At 35.2% G+C, this 12,098-nt stretch overlaps 2 protein-coding genes across 2 annotated transcripts; one reads left to right on the top strand and one right to left on the bottom strand.

Annotated features, from left to right (window-relative positions):
- Positions 1 to 737: 737 nt before the first annotated feature.
- Positions 738 to 8,051, bottom strand: LOC139859116 (elongation factor 1-gamma 2-like). Its single transcript, XM_071847922.1, has 6 exons — positions 8,043 to 8,051; positions 1,982 to 2,131; positions 1,707 to 1,767; positions 1,583 to 1,626; positions 1,390 to 1,491; positions 738 to 1,085 (listed from the first exon to the last, which is right to left on the bottom strand). The coding sequence occupies exons 1-6, from the start codon at positions 8,049 to 8,051 to the stop codon at positions 738 to 740; spliced, it is 714 nt and encodes a 237-aa protein (XP_071704023.1).
- Positions 8,052 to 10,108: 2,057 nt separating this feature from the next.
- On the top strand, positions 10,109 to 12,098 carry LOC139856831 (elongation factor 1-gamma 1-like). Its single transcript, XM_071845540.1, has 6 exons — positions 10,109 to 10,242; positions 10,588 to 10,734; positions 10,865 to 10,925; positions 11,006 to 11,049; positions 11,138 to 11,239; positions 11,548 to 12,098. Exons 1-6 carry the CDS (start codon positions 10,234 to 10,236, stop codon positions 11,836 to 11,838), a joined length of 654 nt encoding a protein of 217 aa, XP_071701641.1. The 5' UTR covers positions 10,109 to 10,233; the 3' UTR covers positions 11,839 to 12,098.

Raw genomic sequence — 12,098 nt, 5'->3', positions numbered from 1 at the left:
TCATTAGATGTTTTGTGTTTGTTAGTTATGATTGTCTTTTGTGGGCTTTGATGAACCTAGTTTGGACTTTAGTTGTCTTTTTAGTTTTAGTTGGCCTTCTTTTTGTTTTTAGTTGGTATACGTTTCGATAGATGAGGCTCGGCATAGATAGTCCGTTTTGTAGTACCTCTCTCTAGATGCGAGCCTCATCGGGGTTCTCCGGTTGTATTCTTCGTTCAAGACGTTTTCTTTTCGAGAACGTTTTCCGTTTTCTATTAAAATTTTCGTTATTTTTGCCAAAAAAAAAAAGTCAACGGATGCAATCAAATGTCATGAAAGGTCTTCTCTGAGTAGAGGTGCAATCAAACCCTTCCAAAGTTGAATAAGGTTGCCAAATCTACCATCTTTTAATGAACCACAAAGATAATATGGCTATTGCTGTCTGCGACAAACTTCTATCTTTCAAATTGTTTTTGACTAATGAACTCAGAGCCAATTTGAGTACAGTTGTACAAACATTCAAAGGACTATATAACCCAATTGAAACTCTGACCCACCTTTTCATATCAAATGACAACAAATATACTCGGTCATAGACTTTATGTATTAGTGTTCCATATATACCTATTTTTAATGAATTTACAAACAAAACAACCTTAAATCTGCATTAATTTCATATGTTCAAGACAGAGACACATGCAATGAAACATCGTATTTGATGACATGACATCAACGCCCTATGCATTTATATCCACCCTTCAACACATGCGTAGATGTGGATGCTTCAATGCCCTAGGCATTGGTGCTTCTGCTACCCGAGGTTTGTTTGCAAGAGCATAAGGAATAGAAGCATCTACTTGCTTGACTTCACCAGTTATCTTGCTAAAATTTGGCTGATCGATCATCTTCCAAAAGTATCTCTCAACATTTGGATACTCACACGTAAAGCTCTTGGGCAGCAACAACCAAAAACCCAGAAGCAAGTTGCATGTGGTGATGATGTCAGCCAATGTCATTGAATCACCAACTAGAAAACTATGTGATGCAAGATGTTTGTTTAGAGCAACAAGACCTCTCTTTACGTTATAGATATATACCTCCTCAGCCTTCAAATCACACACATATTTATTATTAGTAGGAATCAATTATTACAATGTAGATGGATAAGCCTTTTCAATGTTAGTCATTTTGATTATTTCAAACTGTGATTCAAAAAACTTGACAATAATTAGTGGGTAAGAATTAAAATTATAGTCATTTCAAACCACCAAACGGACATTGCTTTTATTCATTGTATGATATAGTTTACTACTGTATAAGGTTGTTAATTAAATATGCTTACGAAAGAATAAAGGATGGCAAAATCCAAGAAGAAAATAAAGAGTCAGTAGAGAGAAGTAAGGGACTAACAGATTCGATTTGGGGCCCATATCCAATCCTTGGTTTGAGCAAACGCCTAAAATTTGCATCAAGCGTCGATGAAGAAAACTCAATCCACTGCTCAATTTGACCCTGTAGGTTTTTTTAGAGAAAACAAAAGTTTCATTTGTAAATACTAATATTCCTTCATCACAAGAGAAAGATAGAGAAAAAGAAAACTTGCATATTCTATGAGTGAAGATCCAAAGAGAGGGCTTCCACGGGCAACTGCAATGACCAAAAACACAAAGTAAGCACCACAACAAAAACTAAAAAGATAGACAAGGAAAAGCTAAATTGTGACTCACCATAACGAGCAATTGCATTACCCTCAAATACAGGTCCATCCGGAGTCTCGAGGACAGGAAACTGCCTCAATGATGTGAATAGTTAAGTTTTTAAAAAACACGTGATAAATCAAAGAGACAATGACCTAGATACATGAAGGTACACAATATGTATATATTTGTGGGGGAAAAAATCCAATTGAGATTTGTGAGTTGTCCTTCTAGTTAAAAAGAAACCACATGATAAAGTTGTTGATTTTATAGTAGACCAATAATAATGCTTAAAAAAAACATACAGTTCCAGTGGGGTTCATCTTGAGAAACTCAGGAGACTTGTTTGACATGCCTGGCCTAAAATTTTCATTCATTTTGACTTCAACACCAACATATTCTGCAGCAATTAGTGTCTTATAAACATCCGTGTTTCCCCTTGCAGCATGCATAATCTGCAAACATGTGATGGAGCAAATAAAAAAAAAAAAGAAACCTACTAAATAAATACACGGAAACAATATACATTACAACTATCGAAACGGTTAATCAGTATAAATTTAGTAAATAAAAGATCCAGCACAAACTAGCGTATATGAACTAAAACTATTTAGAGTTAATTCTACATCTAAAAGGTTAAACTCTTATTGTAACTGTTAGAATTGTTGTAGTTTTAGTTTAGATTAATTAGTAGTTGATTAATATTGATTTAAATTTATGAGGGGATGTTTAGTTAAAGAAATATGAAGAGTTGGTATTTAGAAAGTTTGAATCTTTATTGAGAATTGTTGATTTGTTTGTGTGTTGAGTGTATACAATTTGGAACACCATTTGCCTATTTATAGGCCATGTATGTTGGTTGTGATGCATCTAGCATTTGCTAGAATTTTTACTAGTCAACCCATCTACTTACTTCTAGTAAGTACTTCTTAAATATCTATCAATTAATATCAAATGACTTCTAAATAATGCTAAACTAATCTAGATTTTTCTAGAAAAACATTAATATTTTAACACTCCTCCTTAATGTTTTTCGATGTTACTCCAAGCCTGTTGCGTAGAAACTCGAACTTTGATCTTGGCAACGCTTTGGTGAAAATATCTGCAATCTGCTCTTCGGTCTTGCAGTATTGTAATTCAATATCTTTCTTAGCGGTGACTTCTCGTAAGAAGTGATATTTGATATCAATGTGTTTTGTTCTACCATGAAACACAGGATTCTTTGCCATTGCAATTGCAGACTTGTTGTCGCATAATATTTGAGTAGCTTCATCTTGTTTTTCACCCATGTCTTCAAGTATTCTTCTTAGCCATTTAGCTTGATTAGCTGAGTTAGCGGCTGCGACGTACTCGGCTTCGGCTGACGATTGTGCCACCGTTTCTTGTTTCTTTGATGTCCATGAGAATACACCAGATCCAAGTGTGAATGCGTATCCGGAAGTACTTCTCAGTACTTCTCATGTCATCCACCGATCTGGCCCAATCGCTATCTGTGTATCCATGAAGCTTCGCATCTATAGTGGGCTTGTACCATATTCCATAGTCCATGGTACCTTGCAAGTATCTTAATATTCTTTTAGAAGCTCCATAATGTATTTGAGTTGGATTTTGCATGTACCTGGATAGTAGACTGGTTGCGTACATGATGTCTGGTCTTGTTGCTGTCAGATAGAGTAGGCTTCCAATGAGACTTCTGAATCTTGAAGCGTCTGCTTTCTCAGATCCATCTTCGTGTCTCATCTTCTCATTGGCAACTAGTGGCGTGGCTACGGTTTTACAACCGTATAGTTTAAACTTTTTCAGGAGATTTTCTGTGTATTTCCTTTGGCATATGAAGATGCCTTCCTTTTCTTGACTGATTTCGATGCCAAGAAAATAGCGCATCAAACCAAGGTCGCTCATCTCGAACGTTTTCATCATGTCTTCCTTAAACTCTTGTATCATTCTCTCATTGTTTCCCGTATATATAAGATCATCAACATACAAGGAAATAATGAGAGTGTCAGAGTTACCTTGGGTTTTGATATAGAGTGTGGGCTCACTTTGACTCCTCCTGAATCCTGTACTTGTGAAGTAGCTGTCAATGCCGCTATACCAAGCACGTGGTGCATGTTTAAGTCTATATAGAGCTTTCTTTAGCTTCAGGACTTGGTCTTCTTTTCCTTTCTGAATGAACCCTTGTGGTTGCTCGACGTATATTTCTTCTTCGAGAAATCCATTTAGAAAGGCTGATTTTACATCTAGTTGGTGAATCTTCCACCTTCGTTGAGCTGCTAATGCCACAAGTGCTCTTATAGTGTCTAGTCGAGCTACTGGTGCAAAAGTTTCGTTGTAGTCGACTCCTTGTTGTTGTGAGTAGCCTTTAGCTACTAGCCTTGCTTTGTGTTTTTGTATAGAACCGTCAGGGTTGAGCTTTATTTGGTAAACCCATTTAACTCCAATGATTTCTTTATTTTCTGGAGGATCAACTAACTCCCATGTGTTGTTTTTCTCAATCATTCTTATTTCTTCATTCATAGCAGCCACCCACTTTTCATCTTTTGATGCAACTTCATAGCTTTCAGGTTCTATAGTTGTGAAGTTGCAAGTCTCATACACCTCTGCTAACTTTTTAACTCTTCCCGGTGTTGATTCCGGACTTGATTCTTTTTGCGCTGAAGGTAATGTTGCTGAAGGAGAACTTGGCGTAGCAGGGCTCGTTTCTCCTGTGCTTTCGTGACCAGAATGCTCCATTTGTAGTGGTTGTTGAGCTGGAGTTTCTATAGATATTCGTGGTAGATATGTTTGTTTTTCAGCTTTGTCTTTCTCCCAGTTCCAAGAAGCATCTTCGTCAAACTCCACGTCTCGGCTGATTACAATGTTATTGGTCTTCAAGTTATAGACTCGGTAACCTTTTGATTGTGTGCTATAGCCCAAGAATATTCCCTTCTCTGATTTTTCTTGGAGCTTGTGACGTTTCTCTTTTGGAATATGGATGTAGCAGATAGATCCAAAAACTCGTAAGTGTTTTGCTGATGGTTTCCTTCCACTCCATGCCTCAATTGGAGTCTTGTTTTCTACGGCTTTCGTTGGACATCGATTCAATATATATACAGCCGTGTATACAGCTTCAGCTCAGAAACTGTTTGGAAGGCCTTTTTCGTGTATCATCGTTTTGGCCATTTCCATTACAGTTCTATTTTTACGTTCAGAGACGCCATTTTGCTCAGGGGCGTAACCAACAGTAAGTTGGCGTTTAACTCCTTCATCTTCACAGAATTTGTTAAACTGTGTAGAGGTGTATTCTTTTCCTCTATCACTCCTTAGCGTTTTTATATAACGGCCACTACTTTTTTCTACGAAGTTCTTGAACTTCTTAAATATCGAAAATACTTCTAATTTTTCACGCATGAAATAAACCCACGTCATTCTAGAATAATCATCGATGAAGAGAATAAAGTACCTGTTTTGGTTAAGTGACGGGGTCCTCATTGGTCCACAAATGTCGGTGTGCACCAGCTCCAGTATACCTTTCGCTCTCCAAGCTTTGTCACGATGGAAAGGTTTTCGATGTTGCTTGCCCATCATACAGATTTCACACGTGTCAGTGATTTCTTCTATGTTAGGCAAGTCTCTCATCATATTCTTCTGTTGGAGGATTTTTAGTGCGTGAAAGTTAAAGTGGCCAAATCTTCGATGCCATAGCCATGATTCTTCAACTTGAACTTTCATGGCCGTGTCTCTGATATACTGCCATCGAAGCGGAAAGTTGCGGTTCTCCATTGGCACTTCGGCTATTAATTTATAGTTATTTTTCTTGTCACGAATAACGCATGATTTGTCTTCGAAGAGTAAAGAGTATCCTTGCTCCATCATTTGTCCAACACTTAGCAAGTTACTTGCAAGGCTTGGTACTAAAAGAACGTCATTAACAGAGCGAGTGACGTTATTAGTTTGAACAGTTATCGTACCTTTGCCTTTAGTGTCAACAAGAGCTCCATTCCCTAGTTTAACGCGGGACTTTACGGAGGTGTTGATACTATCAAATAACTTTTCATCTCCTGTCATGTGGTTGCTGCACCCACTGTCGATCAACCAAGTATCGTCCCTTTGTTTATTTGCGACATGACAGGCATAGAATAGCTGATTTTTGTTCTCCGGAATATCTTCACTTTCTTCCGTGAAGTTAGCTCGATGATTTTGTTTTAATCGATAATCTTTTTCTATATGCCCAAATCTTTTGCAATTATTGCATTGTGGCTTCCCTTTGTGGAAACAATCTTTCTCCAAGTGATTTGTCTTTTTGCAGATACCACATGGAGGATAGTTTTTTCTTCTCTGATCAAACCCGGTTCTGGGTTTTTCTCCTCCTCTCGACTTTTCTTCGAGATTTCTTTTCCCCTCATTATTAGATTTCTGAGACCTTATTTTGAGTTTAGACTGAAAGGCACTTTCTAGTGAGTTTTCACTACGCAGACTCAGTCTAGCCTCATATGCTTCAAGAGAGCCAATTAATTCTGGTACCGACAGAGTCTCGATGTCTTTCGACTCTTCGATAGCAGTAATGACATGATCGTATTTTTCTGTCATACTGATAAGTATTTTTTCTACGATCCTCTTATCAGTTATATTATCTCCATAGGCTCTCATTTGATTTACTATTTCTTTAATTCTAGAATAGTAATCTTTCACGGTCTCAGCCTCTTTCATATTTAAATTTTCAAAATCTCGTCTTAGAGTTAGTAGTTTGACGGATCTCACCTTGACATTTCCTTGAAATTCTTCTTGAAGGATCTTCCACGCCTCTTTGGCTGTCGTAGCTCTCATGATTCGTGAAAAGATAGACGGTGTCAAGGCTTGTTGAATGTAGCCTAGAGCAGCAGCATTTCTGACTACATTTTTGTTGTATTTTTCTTGTTCTTCCGCGGACAGAGTTTCGACGTCTTTTGGAGTTGTAAACCCGACTTCGACAATATCCCACAAGCTTTGTGTTTGAAAATATGTCTTCATTCGAATACTCCAAAAATCATAGTTGTCACCATCAAAGATGGGAACGGGAATATTGTACGCACCAACGGTAGTCATGGTGTACTCGAACAAACGCCCAAACTAGCTCTTGATACCACTTGTTAGAATTGTTGTAGTTTTAGTTTAGATTAATTAGTAGTTGATTAATATTGATTTAAATTTATGAGGGGATGTTTAGTTAAAGAAATATGAAGACTTGATATTTAGAAAGTTTGAATCTTTATTGAGAATTGTTGATTTGTTTGTGTGTTGAGTATATACAATTTGGAACACCATTTGCCTATTTATAGGCCATGTATGTTGGTTGTGATGCATCTAGCATTTGCTAGAATTTTTACTAGTCAACCCATCTACTTACTTCTAGTAAGTACTTCTTAAATATCTATCAATTAATATCTAATGACTTCTAAATAATGCTAAACTAATCTAGATTTTTCTAGAAAAACATTAATATTTTAACAGTAACTATAGATTTTCATAACCATCTTAGCTTTATTGAAAGCTAATTAGAATACTCCATATAATCAAAAATCAAGTTCTTTAATTGTATAAGTAAAATCAAATAACTCGGTAAACAGATTCATTTATAACTATGAAGCCAAATCACGCTCCATAGTCCATAACACTGTATATTCAAAAATTAAGTCAACTATATGCAACAAAGTCACCTGAAAACATAATAACAAACGTCACTAATTCAAATGAAGTTAAGAGCATAGATTAATAGCAGAGGCTTTTGGACTTGACCAAACTTTTCATTCATATTCATATCCTTTAACAAAAGAAACTACATATTTATAATAGAACAACACTAACATGCAACATGACTGAAACATGGACATAAAGTAACCACTTATGAACGTTCATTTTTACTAACTTCTACTTGACCAATTGCAACTAGCTAACTGCAAATCGGACGTACCCACGTAAAATATCGATGTTCGTATCAGAAAGCTTACTACTGCTGATGAATCAAATACAATACAACTATTAAAACATCAAATCAGTGCAAATTTAGTTAATCAATCATGATCCTATTTAGAATAAAATTTTACATCTAATAGAGTAAACTAGGCTAACTAAATAAATAACAGATACTCCAACACAAGTATTCAAATGCATAAAACATTAACACGTGTTAAACAATTTGATCTCATTACTAATTATATTATATTTTATTATATGTTTATGATTATACTAATGATTTTATTATTATTATCTTAATTCTTTATGAATGATTAATGATACAAGATACAAATCAAACTGCAATAACTTAGCATAAATGAATTGATCAACTAAAACTACATAAAATGAAAATGATTAACAGCAACAAAAAAAAAAGGAAAAAAAAAAACTAACCAGCGCCATTGATCAAAGAACAAACGATCGCCTTTCAATACCGTTCTGAATCTGAATTAAGATATGTAGATGAAAATTAAATGTTCCAGGGGTATATATTTGGGAAGTCAGGCCCATTACAAAGTTTATTTTCACGGTCTATTAATAAATATATTTCACGGCCCAATATAATTTTCTTTTCTGAGCTCAATATAATTTTATTAAAAAATATATTTCACAGCCCAATATATAATTTAATTGTTGGAATTGTAACGTCGAGAGGAATTAGGTTTGAAAATTTTCAGACAGAAAGTTTAAGAAATTTGCAGTTACAGGAAGTTTGTGTGGAAGAATAGATAGAACTGCAATAGCTTAAATGGTGAGTATTAGGTTGAGAGGGAATTTTTATCTAAGACGGAAATTGAATGGTGAGATTAAAACTGAAAAAATCGATCTAATAAGGCTGCTATTATCCAGCTCGCCATTGAAGCTCCCTTGCTCCAAGTCCTTGAAGACTCCAATACTAGCAAGCTTTCTTGGCATGTCGTTGAATGACCGTGCTTCACTAAGTCGTTGTTGAGCATATTCAATCACGAAGAATTTTGGCATATTTTTGTTATACATTACCTATTATGAGTGGTACATTATATTAATTACGGAGTAATTAATTTAGGTGGGTCTATTTGATGGTAAAACAGTATGTCATGGATACTAGTGTTAAGTAATGGGTAAGTTGAGGTGGGATGTGACACAATGTGAATGTTTGACAAGTGTCATGGAATTAGTGTACTTTAGTGTAATGGCTTATATTTTGCATTTTCAAGAGAGATTAACTAATTAGCTTTCGGACCTTCTTTACAAACTATAAACGAAGAAGACGATTTTGATGTATTCAATGATGTAATATCAACGCACAAAAAAACTAAACCAATTGGTAATTTGGTCAATCCTAACAAGCAGATTATAAATATAAAAAGTTACGATAACTTTATAAGCGGGACGCGCAAATATGGTGAAACACCTACTCCCCCCAAAAAAAAAGCTTGCGGATGAGGTTAGTTTCATGAATTTTGAGGGGGCATGGTTAAAAGGATATGTGTAGTATGTTTGGTGCCTTCAATATGTGGCCATCCACGAAACTAGTGAATGATGTTCGGGCTCCGGTTATGAACGAAACTTGATTGTATCATGTTTATAGAGACGTACAAGTAAGTTACATAGGTAGATCGGGTGGGTTATTTCTATAGGAAGGATAATTACTTCAAGCTTATCGAAGTTACTTTCGGCCAAGCATGGATAAAACCATTATGATTCAAAACAAGATCGAGTTTTAGTCTTTTGAATCATCCGTTGGAGCTAAATTGTGTTACTCTCATCAATCATGTGTCTTTGATACAATCCCTTGGATATTGTTCGGTTTGAGGTGTACGAGTTTAAATGTCTTATGTTTTTGTACGTCATTTAGAGGCTTCAGTTTAAGTTTTTATTTGTATTAATGGGCCTTATGATCGGTTGGGTTTAATGATCATGAATGTGTCTTGTTTTGTAATTGAACTAAATCATCATTTTGATAGTTGATCTTTTATTTTTATTTTTTTTATCGTGTTTTTGTGAAAAAAAAAAAAAAAAAAAAAAACTAATTAATGTAGCTCTTCCTTTAATATGGGGAGGGAGGGAGAGAGAGAGAGAGAGAGAGAGAGCGAGAGAGAGAGAGAGAGAGAGAGCTATGAATATTTAAGTCAATCAGTTCCTATAACATGTCAACTCTTTTCAAGTTAAATTTCAGGCTTCCGAAGCTTTGCCGCTTTTTATCGCATTGTGTCAACTTTCATGTATGTTATGATTAAAACCCTTTCTAATAAGGGTTTCGGCTTGGTATCGCTCCATTCCCGTACTATTCCTCCCCACTAAAAAAAGTTACAGGACCATTGCGACAGTTGTTGATACCGACTTCATAACGGAAGTGAAGAAGTGTCTTATGTATTAAATGCTTTAAGAGTTGTAAATTATTACTATTCATAACAACTTTGTCAATTGTCAATTAGATATATTAGATGGGGTAATTTGCAAATTTGGTAACGGGGGGTGATGAGCCCGACTTAACAGCGCATACTCGCCTTGTATAATCCCTAAACGCAACCACTTACACGCCGTTAAAGTAAACCCTAAACTCTTCAGTATCAGGTACTGAAAGGCGATCTTTCTTTAAGCAATGGCGCTGGTTAGTTATTTATTTATTTTTTATTTTTTTATTTTTTTGCTGTTCATCGTTTTGATTTTATGCAGTTTTAATTAAGATAATAATAAAGATCACATAATAATAATTGTTAAAAACATATAATATCCTTAGTATTTTGTAATAACGAGATCAATTTGTTGAACACGGATGTTAATGTTTTTTTCATTTGAGTGCTTGTGTGTTGTTTATTTAACTAGTCTGAGTTTAAGTTGATGCAAAGTCTAATTATTTGTAATTATAGTTCATATAAGCATAGTATTTTGCTGGATCTCTTATTAACTAAGTTTAGTTCTTGTTTGTTATATCCATTCCATCACATGTTTGCAGATTATGCATGTTGGAAAGCAAAATGCGAATGCTTTTAAGACACTGATTGCTGCAGAATATGTTGGTGTTGAAGTCAAAATATCTGATATTTTTCAGAATGGCGTGCTAAACATGTCTTCTGAGTTCAGGATGCACCCCATTGGTCGTGTATGTTTTTCGTTGCGTTATTGTGGTCTAGTTATTAACTACATTACATTTTTCTTTTCACAATGACAGCTAGGTCCCTTTGGTTTATCACGTGGTTTTTTAAACTTAACTATTCACATCATTGATGCAGTTTCCTGTCCTCGAGACGCCAGATGGACCTGTATTTGAGAGTAATGCAATTGCTCGCTATGGTGATTAACAAATTAGCCTTTCATTGTCTATGTTTTTAGTTTTGGTTGTGGTGCTTACGTCTTGTTTTTGGTCGCTGCAGTTGCCTATGGAAGCCCTCTCTTTGGATCTTCACCCATAGAATATGCAAGTTTTTTTATTCTATCTTTCTCTTGTGATGAAGGAATATTAGTACTTACAAATGTAACTTTTGTATTCACTATAAAACCTACAGGGCCAAATTGAGCAGTGGATTGATTTTTCATCATCTACGCTCGATGCAAATTTGAGACGTGTGATCGCACCAAGAATGGGATATGGGTTACAAATTAAATCTGTAAGTCAATTATTTTGCCTTTTTTATTCTTTCGTAAAACATATTCAATCAACAACCTTATACAGTACTAAACTATTTTCTGTTGTTTGGTGGTTTGAGATGACTATTGTAGCATAGTCATGTTTTACACACTAATTATTGTCAAGGGCTAGAACTAATCTATAACATTAAAAATGCTGGGCCATTTATAAGTCTGCTTTTCTTAAAACTTAACTTTCATACTCGTTATTTTAGATGTTTATTACATTTTAATAATTGTTTTTTTTTTTATGAGCCTACCAACTAATAAATATGTGTGTGATTTGAAGGCTGATGCGGTTTTTACTGATGCCTTGAAGAAAGGTCTTGGTGTTCTGAACACACATCTTGCATCACGTACTTTTCTAGTTGGTGATTCAGTGACATTGGCTGATATCATCACCACATGCAACTTGTTGTTAGGGTTTCGGATGTTGATGACTAAGAACTTCACATGTCAGTTTCCAAATGTTGAGAGGTATTTCTGGAACATGATTAGTCAACCAAATTTCAGCAAGATAATTGGTGAAGTCAAGCAAGTTGAAGCTAAACCTAAGGTAGCAGAGGAGGGGGAGGCATAGAAGCATCTGCATTGAAGCATGTAGTTTTTGTTATTTGCGCTGGAATACGTTTACAAGATGCTTGGTTACATGTTTCAGTCGGTATATTAACTTCAAAAAGAAACATGTGTCAATAAGCAAATTATAGCTATGGTATGTAGTTAGAGTAAATGTGTCGATATACTTAGAGTAAATTATATCGTATAAATTCCAATGGATATGATTATTATATCATAAAGGGTATTAGTTGTACGTGGGATGTTTGTTTATAAACAGAGATG

Source organism: Rutidosis leptorrhynchoides, chromosome 7 (assembly GCF_046630445.1).
Source record: "Rutidosis leptorrhynchoides isolate AG116_Rl617_1_P2 chromosome 7, CSIRO_AGI_Rlap_v1, whole genome shotgun sequence".
NCBI lineage: Eukaryota > Viridiplantae > Streptophyta > Magnoliopsida > Asterales > Asteraceae > Rutidosis > Rutidosis leptorrhynchoides.
Note: the sequence above shows the minus strand (reverse complement) of the source record. Positions and strands in the feature narration are given on the sequence as shown.